Source organism: Sphaerodactylus townsendi, linkage group LG06 (assembly GCF_021028975.2).
Source record: "Sphaerodactylus townsendi isolate TG3544 linkage group LG06, MPM_Stown_v2.3, whole genome shotgun sequence".
Classification (NCBI taxonomy): Eukaryota; Metazoa; Chordata; class Lepidosauria; order Squamata; family Sphaerodactylidae; genus Sphaerodactylus; species Sphaerodactylus townsendi.
Window position 1 is genome coordinate 51,245,798 of NC_059430.1, and position 27,374 is coordinate 51,273,171.

At 41.3% G+C, this 27,374-nt stretch overlaps 1 protein-coding gene across 1 annotated transcript in view; it reads left to right on the top strand.

The window, feature by feature from the left end:
* The first annotated feature begins 363 nt into the window (after window positions 1-363).
* Window positions 364-27,374, top strand: part of RASSF9 (Ras association domain family member 9) — a 49,670-nt gene continuing 22,659 nt past the window's right edge. Inside the window, exon 1 of the mRNA XM_048502124.1 lies at window positions 364-716. Within this exon, the coding sequence (XP_048358081.1) occupies window positions 670-716 (47 nt within the window). The 5' untranslated portion in view covers window positions 364-669. The remainder of the gene's footprint in view (window positions 717-27,374) is intronic.

The window sequence follows — 27,374 nt, forward strand, 5'->3', positions numbered from 1 at the left end:
GTGCTTCCATTTTATGGCCTTTTAAACTGTGTTGTTCCTTTACCTCTACATCTGCACAACCGAGACGCCGCATAGTTCATTAGATGAAGTGGTTTCTAGCCTACATGCCACTCTCAAGCTTCCAGGAGCCACAAAACTACAGTTGTCGTTTTCGCTTCTTAATGTGCTGCAAACAGAATGGGTGTCTCCAGTGGCCTGCTCGGTATTATGGCTGGCGTTGGCCTCCTTAACTTGACCTTGCAAACTTCAAGTGAAAGTCGTTTGCAACTTGCCGGGCGGCCTGAACTCTGCTCCGCCGCCCCTCCGGCGTTCGCTGAAGCCGCCCAAGAGTCTCTTCCTTAATTAGCAGCTCGGAAAGTTTGGCAGACCATTTTTTCACCGCAATCGCCAAGCTCTTTTTTTCTTTTCTTTTTTGGGGACAGGTTTATTTTCAGCCCTCCCCTTTCGCCCGCTCATAAACGCCTCCTTCGAGATTGCAGCTGGGCAGGACTCCAAAAGCGCAGGGAGGCAGGAGCTGAAAGTTAGCCGCGAGTTGCACAACTTCCACGCTGGGCGCCTATTAGAAAGCACGAGCAGCGCCGGCTCCGGCAACCGCGGGGAGACGGGGACTTATTCCAGCCTGGCCGGTTTGAAGGTTGTTGATGTTTAGCTTCAGTCCGGGGACTCACCATGGCTCCCTTTGGAAGGAATCTCTTAAAGACCCGGCACAAAACTAGGTAAGGTGGGGAGTCGTGTGTGTAGATGTTCTAGGGGACCTGTTGGATTTCTAGCACTGTTGAGAAATAAACACCCACCTTACTGCTTCCTCCCAGGTTTTGGAAACGACTAATGCTTTTTAAAAGCTCTATAAACTCGTAGTTATGCATCTCCTTTCCCCTTTTTCTCCCCTTCTCTGTTCTTTTTTGAGGTGCCTAAACTAGGTTTCTTGGACATTTATTTTTTTATAGCAAGCAAACTTTCTGTTTGTCTTTCTCCTCCCGCCCCGCTTTGAATAGACACGTATGATCACGTTACGCTGAATAGGAAAGAGAATGTCATTCCAGCGTAGATGGTTTCGTGCTTGGGAGTGGGGAGTAATTGCATTTGCAAAAGCTACAGCGCCCCTTATCTGAAAATAAACTTGAAAGTTACTGTGTACAGATGGGCTGTCTCCATGCAAAATACCGGGGATTGGTTAACTGGAAGGGTTTGGGTCCATTGGAAAGACTCGCTGGCACCCGATTGAGTGAACTTTTTGGTTGCTGCTAAAAAGCTCCCTGGAATCAAGTCTCCTTGGTTAAATTCCTTTTTCTCTGTAAGTTTTTGAGGCTAAAGGGAATCGTCTGTATGTGCATTAGATTTTGAAGTGGTAATCTGAATTTGTGGCTCCAGTTTGTATGGAGGGCAGGGATGTTTGGAAGTCCTGTTTGGTTGGTATTAGGGGCAGCAATGAAAGTTTTTTTTTCAGGGGCTGCCTGTTCCAATAACTCTGCTTGCATCTACATGTTCTCTACCAATATTGTCAGGAGAAAATTATATGGTCTAGAATTGTGTAATTATTTTTAACTGCTAGTGTGGCTTTGCATCTTATGTGTAAGCTTCCTTGGAGGGAACATGATATTTTCTGTCTCTTAGGAAATTATAGTGTCTCAAACAAGGCGCTTGAACTTGATATGGATGACTAAAATTACTTCAGGAGTTCTCTTTTGTTACACCAGTTTGTGCCCTTCTGATTTCTGGGCTTGTGCTTACAGGTATTTTCAGCCTTTTTAAAGTAACCAACTTTTAGTATAGTCCACCAAAGCAAAAACTCTCTCTCTTTCTTCCTCCCCCTCCCCCTGCAATTATTGTTTTTCCATTATGGTTATGTTAAGAATTGAGCTCCTGCTTGCACATTGTAAGTCAAACAACATGTGCCAGCCAAGGCCCCAAGCACAAAAATCAGTGGCTGGTTGTCAACCAGTACAGATATTATTTAAAAAGCTGTATTTCAATGCACAGCCAAAGACCAAACAGTGTTTTTTGTGTGACAACTTTCTATTTTGTTTAATGAGAGGAGAGTTATAACATTATCAAAAACTTGTGGGTAGTAAGAGATAAAAGACTCTGAGAGACTCAAAGGCCTAGACTTGGATGCATCCCCAACTATCAAGTTACAAAAATGGTTTACCTTAAGAATATTTGTTGTGACCCTGGGATTCTGAAGCGCTAGAGAGAAAAAAGACAGTGGGTTTCATCCCCTAAACAAATTCCTGGAAAAAGTGTTAATCGGAAAATCCGCTATGGATTTAGCTTGTTCTTGGTGGTGGAGTAGCAGGGTAATTGAAGTGGTGGAGAGCAAGTCCTGGCACAGGAAGAAAGGATAGAAACTGGAAAACAGACAAAGCCATCCTTCATTACAGCTTTGGAACCCAAAGGACAATTGTGTAGTTTGCTCCTGGTGGGGATTTGTGTGCAATAACTCAAAGGATGCCAAAGAAATGGAAACTGGATATTGTAGATCTGAATTGCTGCATTGAGATAGGAATAATTATCTTGTACTTTCTCTGAATGCCTGCTATTTTTGCCAGTGTACCTCAAATTGTTCCCTGTCTGTCAAACTTCGAATTGGTACAGAGAGTAGTAGGCTGGGATTTGCAATTTTTTTTCTTGTTCCTAGCTCTACTACTTATACTCCAGAATAATAGTGCCCACTAGGCCTTCTTATGATTTGGTCAGGAAAACACTTGTAACAGGCACATCTATAACCAAGACCTTCTTGTTTCTGGTGCTAAAAAGCTCAGGAAGCAGCTTTTTAATACCAAATAATAATTCTTAGAAATGAATAAGGTTTGACTTGATTTGCAGTGATATAGTAAGTCTTCGAGAGTCCTTCAGAGTTAACTTCCTGATGATCTTCTTATTATGGCATTCTTAATTTCATTGAAAATTACATTTATATGCTAGGATCTATTTTAGTGGATGAGAAGAACATATAGGGTTGGATCCAACCCTCCTTACCAAAGTGATGAAGAAGGAGAGGGATGATAGAGTCCCTTGATTATGAAAAAGACTATGCTGGGGATCATTGGATTTGCATGGACAAAAGTCATGGGGGTCCAGAGTTGCAGTAAGAAACTGAGCTGAGTGAGATGGAGTGAAAAAGCTGGCTAAACCCAACGTATAAAGAGGTCTGCTGAACTGGAGCAAAAGATCTATCTAGGTCAGCATTTAATTACTGGTTGGCCAGCAGTGCCTTGCCTGATGGTAATGTGAGGCTTACAAGTATGGTAGAAAGACAGTGGTGAGCCCTCAGCATATGGTATTCAGAAGGGACCTGTAATCATAGTGGCTTCATTTAGTTTTTATGGTTGCTTGTGGCTGTACATAATATTCAAACGAGTTGGAACTGAGGATTTGCTGACTTTCAGTCATGTGTTTAAACTAATATAGATTTTCAGTGTTGTAATATGAAGATGCATTGATACTTTTATCTGCTAAGTATAGTGGACAAATAATAAAGCTAACCCTTGTAAGGTCATCTGGGAAGGGTTATCTCTCTATGTCACCTCTACATTTGGTAGGGATTTGAGAGAAAGCTTTTTCAGTGGCTGTACATATAGGCTCTGACACTCCCTCCCAAAAGAAGCTGGGTTTGCTCCCTTCCTGATTGCTTTTTGTCACCTGACCAAGACTTTTTTTTAAATTATTCCAGGCAGCTTTTAACATATGAGTGTTTTAAAAACTGAGAATTTTATGAGTGAGTTATTATGGTGTATATGGATTGTTGTGTTTGTTGCTAATAATTGGTTTTTTGTTCAATTTTGCTTTATCCTTAATAGTTGCTTGTTAATATGTTTAAAATTTTTGTTTTATTATATATGCTTCTTGTTCTTTTTCTGTGATTTTTGTAAGCCGCCGTGGGTATTGATTATCAAAAGGTAGGATATAAATATTTTAATGAATAAAATATATCTCAGTTCTTGGTGTATAAGTAAAAGATCGGTGGAGTATTATCCTCCTTAATGGTTCATATTATTTTTTCTAGAGAGTTACAAACTGCCTTGGTGCCATTGTCATTTGGGTTGCCAGATCAGGCTTGGGAAATTCCTGGAGAATTGTGGATGGAGTTTATAAAGGGAGCTCAGCAAGGATATGATAGCATGCCGTCAGCCTTCCAAAGCTTCTGCTTCCTCCAGGGTAACCGATTACTGTAGTATAGAGGTTAGTTGTAATTATGTGAGAACTTCAGGCCCCTGAGTTGAAGGTGGTAACCCAAACTGTGGCAGTCACTGCATAAGTACTAGAAAGTATTCCCCTGTGAGTATTGGAGATACACTGTGTGGCATCTCTGCATCCTAGTGGGTAATAATCAGGGTATTTCACCTTTCCCAGCAGCATATGACATAAGCAACTTGCATGATCCATCTGGGTTTATCTTCTTAAATGCATTCCTTGCCTCTAAGGCATTGCTAACCTTCTGTACCCCTGGCTGTCTTCTGATGGTATGCTGTAATTTGGATGATCATAGACTATATTCTTCTCTTGCATGGGCTAATTGGCTAGGAATGTTTGGCTATGGAGGAGTATCCTCCTTATTGCAAGGGATTGCACTGGAAAAAAGATCTTTACACGACTCTTAGTCCTACAACGTTAAGACTTCGCTCATGCATATAAAGACAAATACTGCAGAAGGGAAATTGGATCAGATAATCAAACAAAACTAAATGTTGTACATCTCAGTAAAAGGCATTTCACAAAAAAGGCATTTCACATAAAGCACATAGGTATCTTTCCACAGCTGCCTTTCCAGAAGTGAGATTTCATATCCAAAAAGAAAAATAATACATGATATACATAACGATTGCTCCAGGTTTTGGCCAAGGGCAGGTGGCTTATTGTTGCCTGCAAGAACTTGTGCTTTGGAGAGGGATCAAGATAGTTACCACTTTTTTCTTGTTCACTTAAACCCACACTGTATGTTCTACATAATAGTGCAAGAATGATCATTCCCCATGAGATTAAACAAGGGGATCTGAAATTTTGTGGGGAGGGAAGACATACTTCGAGGGAAGGGAGGGAATTTTGTGGGGTGGGAAGATGTACAATTGACTCCACTTGAAGTGGATTTTTCTATTATGAAAGGGCTATCATATGGTCATTATGGACATGTAATTTGTAGTACATGTTGCCCTTCATTTACCTGTTTGGGGCAGGGAAATGCTTACCTGCAACCCCAATCCCTGAGGAACTGAATGAAAGAAAAAATGTCCATAACACGGTGATGTTCTGGAGCATCACCAAGAATTGTCATTCCCATAGTTTACTCTTCCTTGGCACTGCCCCGAAATCTCCTAGCTTTTGCCAAGGCACTGTTAGAAGCCCAAAACAGAACTTGAAGCAATGGAACTGGCATCCAGAATTTGTGTGGAAATGCTCCTCTGATTGTGTGTGTGTTTGTGGCATTTTGGGAGGGTACACTAGTTTAACTCTGAATTAGTTATATGTTTACGTTATTATTACACCTTGGCTACCCCACTACTTTCTGTTGAAGAAGTGGATCCACTGGAAGTTCTTTTGATTTTCTCAAGTGCTAGAAATTAACCTTTGGTTAATGGTTATTATGAAGAAGGTAAGTTGAGGTGGAATTTTATTATGACAGCTTTTTAATGTTGAATAGAACTGGCCTGAAGAAAAAAGGAATTGCTTTTGGGGTGTAATGTGAGAGGTGATGTTTTAATTTACCAAAAAGTTGTATGATGTTCTTACCATCATTATCACCATGTCTGTTCTTTGCCATGCATGCGACACTGTCAGTGCGCAGAACAGTTTAGAGATCAGATGACAGGTCTGTACTCCAAGAAGCTTCCAATGTCATATTTTATTCCAAATATTCCAATGTAATATTTTAGGCAAGACAGCCCACCAATTCTTTTAAAATAAACATCTACACTATACCTAAGTGTTTCTGGCAAGTGTAGTTTTATGAAGTGGATAGGGATTTCTGGCAAGTGTCCTCAGTAACTTTACAAACTACAGGTCCAAGTCCTTTAAATATTTAGGCCTAACCTTTCATCACAAAGCCACTTGGGCCAGACACAGAGACACTGCTATAAAAGGAAGCTATCACACTGCTTCAGAGGTGGTAAGTTTTTTTCATTCCAGGGGAAGGGGATATGTCCCCACAGCTCTAAAGGTTTTCAACTCCAAGGTAGTTCACAACTTCTCTATAGAGTTCTATGGATAGCTGCATGGAGCAACTCAGTTGAAAGAATACAATCTGGCTTCCTCTACAAAATACTTGGGGTACCACACTCTGTACCATATGCTGTACTATGCTTAGAAACTGGTCAGAACCTACTTGAAACAAGAGCATGGCTGAATACATTCAAGTATTGGATCAAACTATGTTTTAACTCTGATGAGCGCAATTTAACAAATATTGCGCGCCCAGGCCTATTTGCCTCCGAATGGTATCAACTTCTTAAATCAAAAATCCACTCTCTAGGTTTAATACTTGAAGATCTCTGTATGCTGTCACCCAAAGAGATTCTGCAAACCTTAAAAAGCGGACTTCTAGAACAGGAATACCATATCTTGTTGGGCCAAGCAAATAAATCATGCTCACCCCTTTCTGTCGGAATAGTACCAGAACAGGGGCACATAGCCAAATATCTTGAACTATTAACTGAACCCCAACAGAGATGGATTATTACAAGGGCCAGATGCAATACTTTTCCATCGGCCATTACAAAGGGTCACTACCTATCTATCCCTCTCCAGGATCGGGTCTGTCCACACTGTAAAAACCAAGTGGAGACTCTTGCTCACATTATACTTGACTGTCCGAGATATGTGGGTATTAGGAATTTCTCTCCTGGGTGGGACTTAGACAAATCTGAAAGAGACTCTGACAACTCTGTTGTGGAGCTTTTGTTAAATAACACAGAGGCCATGCTCTTGGAAAAAGTAGCAAAATTTCTTTTACAAGTGACAGAATTTTCTAAGTAACGTCCAATGCTAGATGCAGTTTATCTTTCTGTGTTTTGAATGTACTTTTGATTTGTACTTCAGAAATGTCTGTAATGCTCTGGAGCCTATTTTAATATGCCTAATAAAGGTTGTTGTGTTGTATTGTATTGTAACTACAGGTCCCAGGAACCTTTGAGAAACGTGAAACTAGTATAAATTTGTGATGTAAGTCCCAGGAGATACATGTTAGAATATAGGTCTAATTTAAATCAGTAGAGTTTATATATCAAAATTTTATTTACATATGGACTTGCCTTCTAGGTATCGGACTACAGTTTCTTGCCTAGTAATCTCAGCACTGATTCTCCAAGGTACAGGTAATTTCAGTCTGGTTTCTGACCAAGGCATGGGACAGAGATGTCTGTGGTCACCCTCATAGTTGATCTCTGGAGCCAGCTGAATCAAGGTGGGTCAGTGCTGCTGTTACTATGGGATCTGACAGCAGCATTTGACACAGTTGATCACAAACTGTTGGCCTTGCTGATATGGGTGTACATGGGACCGCCTTGTGATGGTTGGTCTTATTTCTTGTGATGGTTGGGGACATAGAGTAGCACAAGGGGAGAGTATGTCATCACAGCACTCATTAGTGTGCCAAGTTCCTCAAGGGGCAATTCTATTCCTGATGTTACTTAACCTCTGCATGCACCCCCTCGCCCAGTTGGCCTGGAGTTTCAAGCTGGAGTTTCATGCCATCAGCATGCAGATGACACCAAGCTATATCTGATGATGGGCAACTGGCAAGATGATGCCTTGGCGATATTGGACAGTTGTTTGGAGACTGTAGTGAAATGACTAAGGCAGAGTCAACTGAAATTAAATCCATCAAAGGTCCTGTGGCTGAGTTGGGGACACTTGGGATCAGGGTTCCTCCTTATCAGTGGAATAAGCTGAAAGAACCATTACAATGTGTGGCTCGCAGCCCAAATAACTGAATCACTCATAAACATCTAAGAGGAACACAAAGTCTTCCTCTAAGCAAATGAAAAGCAGAAGGGCTTGAAAATAGACTCTCTGATCTTATATTGCAGTGATTCTCTACAAACATTCAAAACATAAGTGAAGACAGTTCTCATATACACTGTGTACAAAATAAATGCCACTTAAACAAACTGGAATCTAAGTCCAGATATTGTGTAGTTTATAAGCACACAGATCACTCCTAAAAATCACTGAGCTAGCTGGCATCCAGGTAAAAGCCTGACCTAGACGGTATTTATAGAGCTTACAGTGTACATATAGTTCTCCCAGTGTGTTGCAAGGTTTCAGTCAGCAATGCAGCAGCCAAGAGATTTGAAAGCAGACCTCAGTCTGGGAGAAGATTGTAAGGCTTCATCCCTTTGGACTGCTGGGACAGCCGAGGGGGGCATTCTTCTACTTTCAGCAGATCTGACAGCTGGTCCCCTATCTGTCTTGACCTAACTTAGCCACAGTGGTCCATGCAATTGTCATCTTCTGACTACACTGGCTCCAGGTGGAGTTCTGTATCAGGTCCAATATTTTGGTGTTAACCTTTAAAGCCATTAATTACCTTGGGGCCCTCATATCTGTGGGACAACCTCTCCTGAAATAACCTCTTAAGAGGGCCTTGTTCATTTGGGAACAAATTGCTAGTGTTCTCTGACTGAAATCTATCTGACTATTCTCAACCAATCAGGCCCTTCTCGGCTATGGCCCTGGCTGGGTGAAATAAGACTCAGGGTCTGCAGAACTTACAGCAATTCCACTGGATCAGTAAGGCTGAGAAGTTCCACCAGGCCTATGGTAGAGGACAATGAATCTTCATGGGATCACCATGAGTCAGATGCATGTTTTTGCTTTTAACGTTATCAGAAGTCCTGGTTTAATGCAATTTAATGGCTTTAATCTGCAGATCGCATAATGTGTGTACAGACCTACACATTGTGACAAATCTAACAGAACTAACAGAAGTTGTTAATCATTCTAACTTTCTGGCCATTCCACTGGAGGCATCAAAGGAGCTCAGAGAATGGCTGGATGAAAGCTGAGAACATTTAACTGCTAAAACCAAGTTTCAGCAAGGGTCTATGTTTTATAAGTCTTGATGGAAAAAATAAAACTGTCTCCTTATGATGAAAATTCTACTTAAATGATCCTACCATTTCAAAAATTCAAATAACTGTCTTTGTGTTTGCTGATGTTTAGTCATCTAACAAAGTAGATTGTTCAAAAGCTCATGCTTGTATAATGAAACCTGAAAATACTACAAAGCCCAAATCTCTTATTAAAAAAAATAAACAGCAACAGACTGACACAGATCTCATCTTGACCCACTAACGGATCTTCAGCACATTCTGTGGAATCAAAACCCTATTTAACGCAAGTGAGACTCTTGTACTGCACTTCACACTTTTGGTTGTGTGCCAACCTGTCCAAGAATGAGTGTCATGGTTTTCTGCATCACTTAGTTGTTGTGAGGATGTATGCATTTAGACGATTACTATTAATAGGTAGAGTAATTGTGGGGAGAGGTAAGTGTTCTTCAGTTAGGTAGTGAATAAAAAGATGAGTAGCTATAAGGATTTAACAAATCATTTTTAAATGTTACCAACAAACATAATAATCATAAACATTCTGTAAACATTAATTCTCACAGCATTCTTATGAAGTGGGAAGGTAAACACTAATTAACACTGCATTTTACAGATTAGGATAGTAAGACAGGACACCAAGGATAAAATCCTTTATTCATTTCACAGAATTTACTAAATGTGCAATGAATATTGTTGGCATAACACAGTAGTTACTAACCGAAATCTAGAAATCCCCAGTTTACTGCTAAAGTCACTTGGTGACTTTATGCAAACTGCTCTTTCAACTACGTAGAGTGACCCCATTCTTTTAGATTGTTGTAATACTGGTTACCTTATTGGGTAGTTGTAGTGATTGTAATTATGATATTTGAGTAGCTTTCTGCTATATAAATGTTCAGTATTGGTAAGTGGCTATTGAAGGCCAGATACCTAGAGACCAGCTTCAAATTAGGCATGATTTCAGGTTCAGGATTGGGCTTTAATTCATGCTTTTCACCCTGGTTATCAAGCTGATTTTATAGTCATTGCATTTTAATGTCCATATCCTAATGCAGTATTTTGAAGCATAGTAAAAACATCACTCTGTTCTTGAAAGGGATGATCCACTCTTATTTCCCAGTTGCTGTCATAATGAGAGATAAAAAAGGAGACAAAAGTGAAAACTGGAGTGAGGAGATGTGAGAGGTGTTTATACAACAGTGCATCCATACAGATTGTGTCACTCTTAGTAGCTCGATCCAGAGACTTGGGTGGCCAGGGATAGCACCATCCTGCTGCCTTCAGAGGACTTTCTAGTGGTGGGGGCGGGGGAAAACAAAAAACAAAACCTCTGCTGCCAGAAATCCATCCACCAGGTTCAGTGGACTTACACCACCCATAAGGGTGGCATATGTCCCGAGGGAGAAGAGCTGTGCTCCTGCCCCCAAAGCCTGTGTGGAAGCTGGCTAAGGTTGTGCACAGAACTTGATTGAAAACTTCCTCGTTTGACCATGTCCATATGAAGCTGCTTTATATTTAGACTGTTGGACTATCAAGGCTAGTTCTGCCTACTCTGACTGGCAGAAGTTCTCTAGGGTTACAGATTTTTCTCCTCTCCTACTACCTGATCTTTCTTACTGGACTTGCCAGGGAAGAACTGAACTTGAGATGTGATGCATGCAGAGGGCATGTTCTTCTCCTGAAACACAGCCCCTTAGTTCTGTGACAGCTGAAGGCAGGCATCTAGCACTGAAGTTTTACTGCCATAAACTAGTATCCTAAACTTTTGTGTTAAAGTCTTCATTTGTGGGAAATAAACAAAACTCAGTTCACTTAGGTGCCTGTATTTGGGCATCCTTGGTCAAATTTGAAAGTTTTCAATCAAGTATAAAACTATGCACAAAGGGAGAGGAAGAAATGAAGACTTCTACAGGCAGATGTGTTCATGCTCTATGCTGACAAATCTGTTTCAGTTCAGTTGGTTGAGATATTTGATTGCAGTCTTGAGCTTACCAAGTCAGTGAGATGCAGTACCTACCTACTTGCTTTCCATGATATTTTGAATAACTGTGCTATATATTTAAGATTTACATTTAAACATATTGCAGGGAGGATTTGTTTATTTAGTCTATATTGTATTTCTATCTGCCCTGCCCAAATAATTTGGAGGTAAATAAAATTTATGCTAAAAACATAAGTGAATCATTAAGAAGTGTTGTGGAAGTCTGTAGACGTTTCTCACCCAATAACTCTGAAGTAAAACTGATGTGTATCATCTGTTTGTACCATCTCAGTTATCTACTTGGGATGTCATTTTATTATTCATAATGCTACCTTTCTCCCAGATCATGGTAATTTACATGGCAGGACCAAACAAGATGTAACTCCTAAAGATAAATTTAATCTTAATTATTATTTATAACCATTCTTCTGGTTGAAAAAGGTGTGTTTCACACCTATTCTACATTATGTTTATAATTATGAGTTAAGGATTTCCTACCTGGATGAAGATTAGCTTCCTGGCCAAAAACACAGTAAAATTAAAAGGCAGTTTGTATGTAATGCATGGGAAATGTTACACATCCCTTTAAAGAATGGAAATGTGTGTTAATTTCATCTTTCTGGAATTGGAGTTGAAAGTATCTTAAATTACAGAGACATATAAGCATTTCAGAGGCAGATTGGCTGGATGATCTAGAAACAGCCATACTGGATCTGAACCTAAGAACTGAGGTCAGTTCAGGTGATCTGCGAAAGTGTATTTGCTTCCTGGTGATTGTCAGGAGGGATTCTGGTATTTATTTGCAGTCAAGGCCATCTTAGCCTGATAGTCTCAGAATAATTATTAGCTGGATGACACTTTCAAATGCTGCAGTAGATAAGCCAGTATTAAATGAGCTGTCTTCCCAGATTTAATTATTGCTTAGGCTTTTTTTCTGTAGTTCCCTTAGAAAGGTGCCTGCTGTGTTTGGGCAGAGGTTTTTAACCAAGTTCTGTTATAACACAGGTATAAACTTCCAGGTTTCACCGAAGCTCCTCTCCAGAAATAGGCTGAAGCCATTTGATAGATTTTGTTTAGCTACTTTGCCTCATTGTAATGTTGTGCAGTACAAGTTCCCATTTTTACTCTGAAGTTTTATCAAAGTCCCCTAATATGGGTGAGTTGTAGCTTTTAAATGTGACCCTATGAGTGATCAGGTTGTTTATTTGAACAGTTTCTGGTGGGTTTCCTAAATGCTTAATTTATGAACCAATAGTTTCCAAGAACTATTACAGCCACATCCAAAGCCCTCAGCAGTCAGAAACTTCACCACTGTGGCACTTCCCCGCTCTCTCCAAGGCGGCTTTCCAGTGGCGCAGAAAACAAAAACAAAACACAAAAAAAGCACTCCATAGGGCTTACAGGATGCTCCTAGTCCTAAACTCTGGGTGGGAGCCAACTAATGTTGGTTTGGGTCCCAGGATAACCCAGCGCTCCTTCTCACGCTGACATCTGATAAGGACCCGAGCATAGCCTTGTCATGGCCCAGACTTCTGGGTTTTGGCATGGCAGAGCTGAGGGGCAGGCAGCTGCTGGTATATCTGCCTCCTCCACAGGGGTAAGTGCCCTAGGGAGGGGAAAAAGTGCCAGTGCAAGGATGTGCTGCTCCCTCTAGCCTTTTCCCCCCTTTCCCAGGTGGGGCTGTTAGAAAAACTATGGTCCATTCCACACAGCACAAAAAAGACATAAGGGGGACATCTTAAAAAGAGGCAACTTCTTTTTATTCCACACACCCAAAATAAGATGACCTATGGATGTCTTTTTAAAAAAGCCACCCCTCATGTTTTTTTTTTCTGGACAGTTCAGGTGTCAGAGAAGAGAACAGGCTTTTAGTTTTTCTGTGCAGTCTGCAGAGAACAAGTCTATCTAATGCTTCTCAAGAGGAGTTAGACAGTCTTCTGAGTGACTAAAATTCTTGTATTCATGTCTGTTTCTTCACAGACACCTCATCGAACTTTTTTTTAAATAAGAAAATTATATATTGCCGGAATAGGCAGGACAAGCTGAGCACAACTCTGTATTCTTCAGGCTGAAAAGGCACCCAGGATCAGAGCCTGCAGAACAAATGTTCTGGGGAAACTTCACCAAATGGAGGCAGGGAGAATCCCTCCAGCAGCACACAAAATGTCAGGTACAAGCTGAGGAGGAAACAGACCAGAGAACTTAACAGCCAGGTTGGAAACATAAGGTGCCGCCTGAGCTCCTGAACATTACATAGCCAGGTAGGTGATGCTTTGCAGATGACTTGAAGGAAAAACATCCTTCTTTTAGTGTCTTCAAAGTGAGATGGCTTGGGCTTCAATAAGGCATCCTGAGGATGTCTTGGGGAGAAAGTTGTGCAGAGTTCCTCCCCAAGATGCCTTCTTTTTGCATCCCCAGGGTCAAATTTTAGCTGTGCAGAATTGATCTTCATGTCTCTTTCTGCCTGTCTTCTGAAATTTCAAGATATGCCTGTGACAGGACTGTGCATTATTTTTTTTCCTGGTATTATTTGGGGTTCAGCTTTAAAAGACCTGGAAATTTTCAAAAAAAAAAGTTGAAAGCTAAATCCCCATCTTGACTTTCCCAGTGTAATAATTTTTTTTTTTGGTTTTTAAAGCCAAACTAAAAAAAACATTGAGCTGCATAGCTGTGTGCGGACATCAACTGAGCCAACCCCTCCGTTCAGTTCTGCTATTTGCCCTGCTGCCTCTAAAGCCTGTCTGAGGCATCAGGACAGAGCTGTGTGCAGGGATCAGGTGAACTGACCCCTTCACAAGACTCTGCTGCTTTAGAGGCAGCCGGGCAGCCGATAGAGCTGTGTAGAGGATTCAGATGAGTTAATGCCTGCATGCAGCATTGCCCAACTGTCTCCAAAGCCAAAAGATGAAAAAGCCTAAACCCTTTTCAGGATATGTTTCAATTTGAGCTATTCAGTTCTGCCTGGTATTTTTGCCCCGCCCTTCCCGGAAAAAAGCTGATTTTTTAAAGGGTTATTCGGTTCAGGTTTATCCAAATGTTCAGCCATAGCTTGTGACATGACGAAAAAGGGTGTTTTGTAGCATTTCAAAGACTACCAGATTTAACATGACCTAAGCTTTTGTGGGGAAGACCTCACTGCATCAGATGCATCTTGTATTTCCTTATCTGAGCACTCTGTGTCTGATGAGGTAGACTGCAGTGTGTGAAATGTTTTAAATGAAGTATGCTCCTATTCATCCTTAAGATAGGTTTTTTCCCTTTTTTGCTGTACCACTTACGAAGCTGTGCTTCATAATGAAGATATTTTTGTGTCTTAAAAAACAGAGTGCTTACTGTTATCCGTGTAGTGTAAAGCAATGTGAAGTTCTGTTTCAGCACAGAAACAATCATATTGCAAAGTACATAAATCATTACGTTGCTTCCAGAGACAAAGAATTTCCCCTGCAAGTGCTATACTTAATTTACATTCCAGTTAGAACTTTGTTCATGTTGATCAAATGAAGTTGTCATTTTGAAAATAATGATTCAGTATTTTAAAATACATAGTAACATTATTAGCTATTTTGTTCATAGAAGAATCTATTGTTTTATGGAGGGGGCACTGCTAGTGGAGTGAAATAGGACTTCCTTGACTCCTCCTCCCACACAGCCCACTGAGACCCTTCCCAATTCTGCTTCAGAGGTGAAGTGAGGGCCTTTCTTCTGCTCTCCAGGGTAATAATCCTTCCTTTCTCTTCACCAGTTATGTTGATAAAATGGTAGCACCTTTGGATCTACTTCATGTTTTCCAATAGAGTGATGGTAATTTTAAATAATTATAGGCCGTTTCTGCACTGCCTCCCTGTCGCCTCCATGCCGGCAAGAATTCCGCCGGCGTGGAGGCGAAGGCCGTTCGCATGCATGCATGCAGGCGGCCTCAGCAGAGGCCGGCAAACGGCAGGCGGCTCCGCACGGAGCCGCCTCTTCCCCCTGCCCCGTCCCACTCACCTTGTCCCCGTCGCCTGCTGGCCGTTGAAGCCCCGCCCACGCTGCCCTCCAACCTCCAGGGGTCGGAGGACAGCGTGGGCGGGGCTTCGATGGCCAGCAGTCGACGACGGGGACAAGGTGAGTGGGATGGGGCAGGGAGACAGCGTGTTCCCGGCGGTGCGGTTCGCACCACGCCGCCGGGAAGACGCTTTCTCCCCAACAACAACCCTTTAAAGGGTTGTTGTTTAGGGCGGCCTGACGCCACCCTGGGGGAGGGGGAGCGCAGTCAGGTCGGCGCTGCTGCGTTGCAGCAGCGCCGCCTATGCGAACGGCGGCCTGGGGGCGGCGTTTTTATCGCCCCCAGGCCGTCGTTTTTGGCCCATGCGGAAAGGGCCCTAGAAACTTGTTTTGCGGATTGCTACAGTGTAACCTCAGGATAACCATTCTCTAGATAAGCCTTTTGATAAACAGATAAAATAAAAAACAAACTCACAATGTGTGAGTGGTATTCTAGAAAATCAACAAGTTACCTCTAATAAAAAATTATGAATTATAATTGTGTGTTTAATTAGTTACCACAAATAAAAAAATGAATGAATTATACTTGTGTATTTAATCAGTCCTGTATACACAGCCCCTCGCTACATTCAGTCAATGTGCAGAAAGGGTAATGGGCATCACTGTGCTGACCCCTTCTTTTATGCATGGCAGCTGTATGTAAAGGATGTGTGCACGTAGATACTTCTTCCCTATTGTGAGGAACATTGCTTTTCAAGTGCTCCTAATCATGGAGATGGCACTAAAGCATGTGTACTTCCTCCACATGTACACCCTATACTCACTAGCTGGTGACTTTGTGGAAGTAGGGGGCAGGGTAAGTGTGCTTGTGCTTGCCCCTCGCTCTCCAAACATTAAGTGAACACATGAGTGGAATACATATAAAGGGCTTGTTGTTATTGCTAAAACAGGAAGCCATTTTTATTCATTTGAGACCTGTGGGAAGTCAGTTTTGATCAGAGAAACTGAATGGATTATAAGAGTTACATCCTGTCCTGTCTTGCTTACATTGAGGCTTCCAGAGGCAGGCAAGAGCTCTCATGAGTGCAAGCGAGACAAGTAAAGATAACAAACACTATTGGAACTGTGGTCCAACAATCATCAGAGTACTGTTGAGGCTATTTATTGGAGCTAGTGCTTACTGCTGTAACAGTGACCTGAAGTCTGTTGCCACTTATAGCATTTTGCAAAGTCTCACAATGGATCTGGGTTTACTGATGTGTTCAGTGTAGCTCTAGAAATCACCAGGAACTCTTTGGTAGGAACTTCTAGAAAGTAGGTAAGGCATGATGTTTCTTTTAATTTTCCCCCCAAGTTGCTGACTTCCCTTTCCCCACAAGTTCTCCTGCCAGTTGTCTGAAAGCTCTAGGGATCCCTATTGGTGGGTAGGCCTTCTTAATGAACTGGCAGCCTTGTCTCTTACTCCAACTCCTGCTTGTAAGTGCTTGGGTCTTCGGGCCTGGCTGTTTGTCTTCTGATGAATCTGGGAAGTTGGAGGCAGGGTTGCCAGGTCCCTCTTGGCATCTAGCAGAAGATAGTGGTTAGGGTTGCCAGATTCAGGTTCAGAAACTCGTAGAGATTTGGGGGTGGAACTTGGAAAGGATCAGGACCTTAATAGGGTACGATGCCAAAGACTCCGCCCTCCGAAGCATCCATTTTATTTTGGAGGCTGGCATTCTTAGATGGAGGGTCCTGGAATTGCAGGGTTCTGACAAGTATGGTATTAGCCACAACAGCATCCCCATCCTACAAGGAGCTATCATAAGATCCAACCCTGACACTTTCTCTCCCGCAGTTTCAGTTAGAATTGGGATTCCATGCAGCAGCTGATAGCATGTTCCAAATATTAGAAGGATCAGATATAAAGTATTAATTTATCTGCAACAATCAAAATCATGAAGAAAAGGGCTTCAGTGGCAGGTGTTAGAAGCTGGTTGAACTTTGTAACCTTTCAAAGACTTTGAGCCTGAATTCCAATATACACTATGCCTGTGACTCAAAAGTTCAGGTCTTTACTTTTGTTTGAGTTTCCAAACTTATTTTTCAATGGGCAGATTTGTTTGGTTATTTTACCAATAACAGTTGGCAGGGCAATTAGGTTACTTTCATTTTAAATTATGCATGAGCCTATCCACTTTCTTTCTTCACCTTTGATACAAGGCATTTCTACATAATTAATTGATTTAGAAGTGACTGGAGGGTTGCCAGCTTTACTGGGATAGGGATGAGGCTGCTGTCTGAACAGGTGTAACTGTGCATACTGGTTTCTTTGTTTTCTTTTGCCCTACTGGGAAACACTAATTTCAAGGACATTTTACAAAGTCAAAATGCACTGGATCACAGCTCAAAACTTGAGGCACTATTATGAAGATGGGCTAATGGGGTCTTGTGCTGAAAATGTACTCTCTAATTATGTCACCAGATACCTAATTCAGTCTAATTGTGATTTAATATGTATATAATATGTATATATATATGGAGTTATCTGCTAGAATTGGCTGGCTAGTGTAAACCCTAGTACTGTACCTTCTCTTTTTTCCTCTTTGATTTTTTTCTGCCTCTGTACCTTTGTTTTATTGCAGCTGTCTACTGTAAAAACTTTTCCCTGTCCCCAGATCTCTATTACCAATATTTTCCTCTCTTGTACCTATTTAACCTTACCTCAGGTCCTGGCGACTGCTTCCCTCCTCTCTCCTAGGGCACTGACTTTCTTCTTCCCTTGGTTCCTTGCATAAGAAAAAAAATGCCTTCATCTTTATGGTCCATTTCTAGGTTTCCTCTGTACATTACATGGGAGTAATCATGCACATAATATGGGAGTAATCTCTCTCTATTTTTCAGCTCAGGCATATTTATTCTGAATTAAGTGATCTTAATTATGCATTCCTGTTTAAGAATTCACGGCTGATTCAATCCAAGGTCTACCTGGTTCAGCATTCTTTGCAAGAATCCCAACTTCCAGTGGTCCACCAAAAGAAAACTAGCCAGTAGTACACCAAGAGATGTGGTGTGCTTTCTGCCTATTTCTATGCCAACTGTGTAATTCTATCACTATTTTTCCCTCGAACATGTACTTGTATGGCTCATGTTGTCTATTGTTCTGCTCAGTCAGAGCTATATCAGTGATACACTGTAGTTTGGGGGCCACAAGTGGAAATTTGGAAAATGTTATCCTTATTATGGGCCCAAGATAAAATAAATTGCATTATTTTAAAACACAACTTCTCTGTGATGATAGTATCAACATTATGGAGTTCTGCATATGAGGCTTGTCAACCTATACTGTTGAATGAGGTGGTGGTAATGAAGTGAAGCATTGCCTATAAAACAAAACAACTTGCAAGTAGAACATTTACCACAGAGGAAATATTCAACATAGAGAAGCTTTTTTAACATCCAGCTTAATGATGAGTACTGGAGAAGCTTGCACAGAGTTTTGTGTCATGTCATAGCTGTGTATTATAATCTCTAAAGGAGGGGCTGTGACTTTGTGGTAGAACATCTGCTTGGCATGCGGAAGGTCTGCAGTTCAATCCCTGGCATCTCCAGTTAAGAATCAGATATCCATCACTTGAATCCTGCCTGCTGATAACCCCACTGATCTCTGCCATGCAGTTGTTGCCATTTTTTCCTTCCATACATGCTTGCTGAGTGTCCTTGACAGTCTAGTAAATGTTCTGCCTGGACAGCCCCCATTTCATTGGAAAATTTCATTGGGTTTGGAGCCCTGCACTGCCATATCCCTGCCTGCCCCATATTTTGACCAGATCAGTTCTCTGTATGTATGCCAGTCTCCTTGCTAGTTCCTTGCCTCATCCATGTTGGCCCCAGCTGTAATGAGGAAAGTTGTGCTGTCACTGTCCATGGTAAGAGAATCAATGCCAGCCATGCTGGCAATAGGGAAGCTGTACTGGCACTGGGCCTTGGCATACCAACAATGGAAGTAGCGTCTCATCTTCTGCCCCCCTGCCAAATCACTCACCAAGCTACTCACTACTCAGCAGTGACAACTCCATTCCATGCTTCGCAGCATCAAGAGGTGTATAAGAGATACACAGGTGCAGATAACACTACTGGATTTTTGAGGGGGGGATTAAAGTCCCCAATTTTGTTAATTTTGAGATTTTGTTTTGCAAACCTGGGGTTTCCCCCCAAGTCTGGAGAAAAATGTCCTCTCAGTGTGGACTGTGCATTTAGATAGCCACAGATCTACTCACACCTGGGACCTATATATCTCAATGATATGTTACAATAGGTATGCATGCACTCATGCTTGGGGTCATGTGTAGGGCATACAGTAGTCATGTGGCTCTTTTGGTTGCAGGGAATTGCAAATAGACCTCTCCAAAATCCACAGAGGTAGTACTGCTGGGTTGTAGTATCTTCACATTGTAAAGGCAGATCATCGATTGATCTGTTAATGATTTATAGTTCTTCAGTAGTCTCATATTCCTACAAAGCTCTACAAAGCATTTATTTTAATGTAATTATTGGTATAGTAATACTTCATGAACTGAACTTTTATATGTGAAAAACTTGAATTCCTTTCCACTTACATTGTGAAATTGCAGTAACCCAGGACTTACATGTCATTCCAGCTAGCTCTTGGCATGTTGCCTTTCTCCAGAGATGATGTTTAGAATTATTACCTTATGGATACTGACAGGTGGTTGGATTTGGTAGAAGTTACAGAGATTCATTACCCTGAGGATAGTGGATACCAAAATAACCAGTGTGAGGAGTAACATGAAGATTAGGTTCAGCTGAGCAAAGTCATTACTGCAGTGAAGACTATTATTGCATTGTTTCACTGTCAGCTTGTAGGTTCTCTAGACAGTTATTTTAGCATACCTTAATCAAGAGTAATTTCCATCTAAGGCTAGAAAGAAACATTTCTCCTTCTTTATTTTCTAATGTATACTTATGTGGAGCAGTTCCTAGGTGCAGTTGGACCTGGTTGGGAAGATGTAGGGGTGAATACAAAAGTCAAAATGGCTTTGATCTTTAATTTTGGAATTTGTCTGAGCATTCTATTATGTCATCTCTTCCACATAACCAGCAAGTCATACACTTTATTTCACAGTGAGGTCTTTAGAAAAGGCCTAGAGTTATAATTGGACAGACTAAATAAACGGAAGTTAATGAGAATGGTGGAAGAGAAGAAATTTCAAAAGAGTTGGTTTATCTAATGACCAAGTTTCGTAAGCATGCATCCAAATGTCTTTCCTTGTAAGTATATGATTGCTGTTCACTGTTATGGAGAAATGTGAAACATTACATTTCAGGACATGGCACATGGTGAGTGCAAAATCTGGCCTTGATGCTAAAACAAAAGTACTGCATCCCTTGTGGACCCCTGCCTTATAGACTTCTTCCCTCATGCTCATTGTTACCCAGCTTTTCATAATTTTAAGTCTTTTTATTAGATATAGCAGATCTAGTTAACAGTACCAGAATAATATAGAGGCTAGAACTTTGTACTAGGTCTGGAAAGGCTGAGATTCAAATCCCCATTCTGCCATGACATTTTGTATGTGATCTTTTTTTCATATTAGTGTCTCACAAAACTGAGGATAAATTGTGATAAGGTATACTGGAAGATGGGAAGTATAAAATATTTATACCCCAACTTTCTGCTATCATGGAATTCAGGATTCTTGGGCAATGTCTTAGTCAGGAAGTAACCATCCCTGGCCGCCCTAAGCTCATTTAATTAAAGGAAAATAAGCAGATCCATACAAGTGAGTGGGGTTGTTGTTAAATGTGCCATCAAGTCATACCATAGAACACTTATAGTGCAATCCTGTGAAGAAATACTTCAGTCTAAGCTCACTGAAATCAATAATTTAGATTGGAATAACTCTGCACAGGATTGTACTGGAAGCACTGTCCACTTATTTTATAACTTTCTGGTTCTAACTATTTAATTATTATTTATGTCTGGACTTTCAACTACTACTTTTATATTGTTCTTGGTTTTCTGTGAAGATTCATAATGCATTTTAGTAAAGGTACTTAAATAATTTTTTGTGGTTGAAGTACTTCTGTGTCTGTACTTGGAAATTCTATTTAAAACAGCAGGACTTGCTTCTCAATAAATGTGCAGGATTAGAGTGACTCCTTTGACTGACTCCTAAGTGCTTTGTGCATGTTCTTTGTTCAGAAAGGGTTGGGTTAAGTAACTGCATTTTCCTGGGTATGTGCTATTGAATTCTTGAAGTGTAAACATGTCAAATTCCTGTAGAGACTGCCCATATAGTAAACTAAAATGGAGTACACTCCATCAAAGGTCAATTCTTTGTTCTAACTTGCTGTTTTCATGCCAGCTATGTTTTGGAGCTCTAGTTCAAAACTCACTTAGAAGACTTTGGCCCATATCTTGTGTACTGCAATGGTGGAACCTGATTCATTTATGCATTAAGAGTTGTCTGGTTCATTAGTTTTCCATAGTAGTCTTACAGATCATGCTACTTTCAGGTTACATGGTTGCTAAAGGTGAAAAACAATTTGGTTATTCAGGAAAGGTGACATATGAACTAGGGAGAATACAAAAATTCATAGGGCTGGAGTTCAGTTAAGTACTTGTTTCTACAGAAATGCATTATTGGCCTACAATCCAAAATTCATTACCTGTAATGGAACTTTAGGTGGTATTTGACCCTGGTAGCTGAAGTCATCCTTCATGAGATAGAAGCTGTTTTCTTTTTTCCTCTTCACCTTTAGGTACCTAAAATGAGGTTGACAAACCAGTTATTTGCACCATTTTTATTCATCCACATGGACTGAGGACAGACGGTAAAATACGTGTATGTTTTTACTTGCAGTTCTATCACATTTGTCAGTGTGGATGTTTATACCTAGAGCATGAAATAATGTTTGAAAATGCAATCAAAATGCCAAGTATCCTTAGGCTTTATTCAGCACTGTACCAAAAGTATGGCACTAAAGCTCTTTGAATTTCCAGTGAAACTTAGGCATAACTTGAACAGTTCTGCCCAAGGGCTTTTGATAAATTCATGTTTATTTATATTTTTTGAAAAAAAGAAAACAAGGAAGGGGGAACTCCAAAGGAAATTCTTGCTCGAATATGCCTTTGATTTTCATCAATAGCAAATAATAATGATCTCTTTTTTAAAAAACTTATTATTAAACTGCAGTTTACCGCTGCCTGCATGTCTAAAAATCCCTACCTGAGATTGAAGCCTGTCTAGAAACTGAATCTTCTGATCTGATAGTTATGTTTCCTAGTTCTGGGTGTATTGATACAGCCGATGAATACTCACTGCCTCTATTTCACTTCATTATGAGTAGCTACAGGCAAATTCCCTCAGGTTCAAGTTGGTATGGGTTGGCAATTATGATTGCTCCCAGGGAACACTCAGGAAAAGAAAGTTTTTTTTCTTTCAGGGAGATTCTAAATTTGCTCTTGCTTTTTACCTTTGCTGTGAGGCTCAACACCCTGACATATGAATCCTCAATTATAATTTGAGCCAGAGAAGAACTTACTGGGCCATAATGCTTAAATTTAATTATTTTATCGAATGCTAGTATTACAAATTGCTCAAATTTGTATTCTGGACCTGGAAATTAGATTTACCATTCATATGTTTGTGAATGGAAGCTAACCCGATGGGCCTTGTCTCAAGTCCATTCTTATGTCAGCATGTATAAAACCAATACTTCAGGGAACAGTCTAGGCAAGAACAGTCTCCTTGCCTCAAAGGTGCTAATTTTTCATGTGAAAGTATTGAGGTATATTGGGAAGCGATTTACATGGGAAAGCAAGTAATTCTTTCACAGCATTGGATATATATTAATTGCTCCTTTAATACTCTGATTGTCTTTCTGAAAAGAGTGTTAACTGAAACAGTTCTGTAAGAGCTATTGAGATTACCGGTTCTAATAATATCACCTGTTCTTACATACCAGTAGTATAGGAGGTGGCAGCTAGAAGAGATGGCAACCAACAGTTGACTGCCTCTGTAAGGTTTCTGTGCTGGAGCATCCTGGGAAGCCTCTTCAAATCATTTTCCACATAAAAGGGTTTCTGAATATCCTGTTTCTGAATATCCTATTTTCAAATTGGTCCCGAAAGAATGATAAGCAGTTTCTTTCTAAGTGGCATGAGGCAACTCCATGATAATAACATTAATTTTAGAAGATCAGTTTTTGGACAAAGGAAAAATGTTTGTGCTGTTAAATAGTTACTGACAAGCAGAGGCTTGGCTCAGAGCATCCTTGCTGGGAAATTGGCAGGATTAGAGGTAATTAAGGAATTATGATGCAATTTGCCTGAAAGGACCATATGATATTAGAACTTATTGGCTTAATCCTTTGAAATGTGTGATGACAAAGAACAGATGTTTGAGATATTACAACTCTATGATACTGCTTGATGAGCTAGAAATTCATTACTTGCTTTAGATGAAGGAAATTATAAAGAAAACCAAATGACAATTAATATACGTAGTGACTGATAGCACAAGCCTGTCCTCAAATTAGGTCTACTGGATGTGAGATGATAATTCTTAAACACCTCATTCTGTCATGGCACATTGCTATGTTTACAAAGCAGAATTTATACTGATATTTCAATGCCGTGACTGCTTGTTTCATTTGTACCCCTCCTTTCTCCTCATTGGGGCCCCAAAAGAGCTTACAGTATTCCCCTCTCCTTCTTTTTATCCTCACCAATGGCCAGAATGGCAAAGTGGTTAAGAGTGGCAGACTCAGATTTGGAGAACTGGGTTTGATTCCCTGTGCCTCCCAATGAGTGGCGAACTCTAATCTGGAGAACCCCTATTTATTTCCCCACTCTTCCACATGCAGCCTGCTCGGTGACAACCTTGGCTAGGAACAGTTCTTTCAAAAACCTCTCAGCCCCAGCTTCCTCACAAGGCCAGATACAGCCCCAACCAGTCTGGTCAGGCTTGGAGGTCATGGTTAAATGGTTGCAGTAGAGTTGGCTGAAGCTGAATCCATTGAAGATGGAAGTTGATCAGACTGAAACAGAGGATAATGACCAGCTTCCAATTCTTGATGGTGTGTAATTAACACCAATGCCCATCGTTGAGAGTCTCAGAGTGTTCCTAGACGGCTTCTTGACTATGGATCTGTTTTACTCATAAAGGGGAGGGGAAGGTACACCAACAGCTGTAAAACTAGAGATATGTCTGCACCAATGAACTGCAAGTACATCTGTTCCTTTAATTTATAATTAAAGGTTCCTTAAAACTGAACCATAGTTTCAAGTGTTTCTCTCTCTCCACATTTGGCATAACAGAAAATAAGTGAGAATTCTTCTGTAAACTACCCAATTACATATCTTCAAAAGATGCAGCTACACATTTTACCACGTGCATGTGGTGAGGCTTCTAGCTCCCTATCTGTCCTGGCCTGACCTTGCCACAGTGATTCATGCAACAATCACCTCCAGGCTAGACTACTGCAACTCATTCTACACAGGATTGCCTTTGATCTGGAAGCCCCAACTGATACCAAATGTAGTGGCATGGGTGCTGACTGGGATGCCCTGGCAGCTGCATATCCGACCAGTTCTCTGCATTGGCACTGAGTAGAGTACAGAATCAGATTCAAGGTTCTGGTATTAACCTTTAAAGCTCTAAACAGTCTGGGGACTTCATATCCGCAGGGCCACCTCTCCAAATAACCAGTGTGGCATAGCAGTTAAGAGCCTGTGGACTCTAATCTGGAGAACTTGGTTTGATTCCCCACTCCTCCACCTGAAGTGTGGACTCTTTTCTGGTGAACTGGATTTGTTTCCCTGCTCCTACACACAACGCCTGCTGGATGACCTCGGGCTAGTCACTGTTCTTCAGAACTCTCTCAGCCCACTTGCCTCACAAGGTGTCTGTTGTGTGGAGAGAATGAGAAAGGAGTTTGTAAACCCCTTTGTGTCTCCTCTCAGGGGTTTATAAATCCAAACTTCTACCCCCCCCCCCCCCCAAACAAAGGATATTACATTCAACAAATAACTTACTAGTGATCCCTGGCATGAAAGTAGTCTGGCTGTCCACAACCAGGGCGAGGGCCTTTTCAGCCTTGGCCCCAACCTGGGGGCATGCTCTTTCGAATGAGACCAGGGCCCTGCGGGACGGAGAATAGTTCTGCAGGGCCTGTAAGATGGAGCTATCCTGCTGGGGCCTACCGTTGAGGACAGCAATGGTATTCCATCCATTTTGGCCTCCTCTTCTCTCTCCCTTGTCTGCTTCCTTTTTTTTTTGGTCCACCTTTTACCTCTTGTCCTTTTTTTACCCTCTGGTATGAATAAATGCAGGGACTTAGTTTTTAATTACCCTCCCTCGAACAGATTTTATGGCATCAGATTTGTTTGGAACAGGAATATTGAAATATTTTTAATTAATTAAAAGCTGTGACCTATGGGGCTTGATCTGTCTACATATCTATAGAACTGGGAGCATACAAGTGAAGACACATAATAGCCAATGGCCAGAAGAGAAAAATAGAAATGAAGGCAGATACTTGGCTTCATGACTCCAGAGAAACAACCACCAGAAGCAGCAACCAGTGGGGAATTAGCTCTTTCTAGTGCTGCCATACTTGTTTGGTGTTGTTCTGGCATAGTTCCTGTGTTTTACCCTGGTTTATGATGGACAGGTGCAAGAGAAGCACATGGCACAAGGGGAACAGTTGTATCTGTTCCCTAGATTTGTTGAAGTTTATGTCAATTGAAAGCTGGACCTTTTGATCTGGCTCAGTTCATCAGGGCCAGACGGAGATGTTTCCTGTAGGTCAAGCAAGACAGGCCTGTGGTTGAGGGCACTAACTGTATTACATCAGTTGTCCTCCCCTTCTGGACCCTTCTAGAGATCTATGTTCCCTGTTCTGGCATGAGTTCTAAAAAAAATGTTCACTCATGGCAGGATTCCCCTTCCTAGAAGGGTGATGGTAATATAAGGATAATTATTGTTAAAGTGCCATTTTTAGGTAGTTTATGTGAATTAGGTTTTAATTGTTATTATGATTATGTGTCCATTTTATGATTAAATTATGATTGACATATTAATGTGTTTTATTAGTTATTGCTGTAAGCCGCCTTGAGCCTGACCTTATTGGGAAAGGGTAGGGTAGAAATTAAATAGGGTGATGATGACCTCTTGTCTGATCAGCAGCTTTCTTCGACACAGAGGCCCTTGAAAAATATGTGGGAACTCTACAACAAGCTGTTCAAAATGAATGCAGCATGTTTCAACATTTTTTTGAGATAGCTTTGTTGATGAGCATCTCAATCGTTACCTTTTCACTAACTGGAGCTGTTCTTGATAGTGAGACTGAATGTTTCTCTCATGTTACACAAGAGCTGAGAACTGAGAGCACTAACAGAGTGACAGGGGTTTGTCTCAACACTTTGTAGCCTCTTGATTTCTCACCTACTGAACGGAGGCTTGAGAAATGGTTTGCTAGAATGAAAAAATGGCATAGTGGCAAGCATCATCATGTATGAGTGAGTCTTTTTGTCCATGTCACAGTCTTGGCTGGTGACTGGCCAGAGCAGCAGCCAGCTCCATGCAGGGAAGCATAGATATAGTCCAAAAAGTAATCAAATGGTCCAAAGTCAACACACAGCATGTCAAACAAAGACCAGAGTCTGAAACAGTAGTCCAAGGAGCAGACTGAAGATCAAGGATTGCATGTGCAGGAACAAGTCAAAGCAGAACAGCACACCTTGCTTCTGTAGTGAGGCAGCTGTTAGCCCTTGTCCTTTACACCCTGCTGGGGCCAGTGTCTGCACCAGCCAAGTAGCTGGTACCAATCCTGTGTCAAACTTGCAGTCATTGAGCAGTCAATCTAGCCGAACTCCTGTGCTGTATGAGCTATGAGCATAGTCACCCACACCTCTGTTCCTGCAGAGGAGGGGAGATCAGGGGGCTGAATATCTGTGGTACTGGCAGCCTTTGAGCTGGTCCAGGATTCCTGTAGGTCAAGCAAGACAGTCCTGGGACATATTCTTCTTCCATGCTATCTGACACTTCCTGGTCTGTTGATGGCGCAGACCCAGAATCCCATCCTCCATTGGTGAAGCTACGGGGCTTGCCTCAGTCTCACAGACTGTTCATTGCTTTTGCCCATGTGCTTTTCATTGCCTCTTCTTCTTTATCACTTTTGTTCATGTGCTTTTCATCACTTCTGTTGGTGTGCATCTCGGTGGAGTGCGAGGAGCAGACCATGACAGTCCATCATGTGCCAGTTCCTTAGCTGTCACATTGTATCATTGGGTGTCCTTATTTCCCTGTCTATTCCCTGTACCATTTTGGAGACTACATTAGTACCTCTTAGCAGTGGCA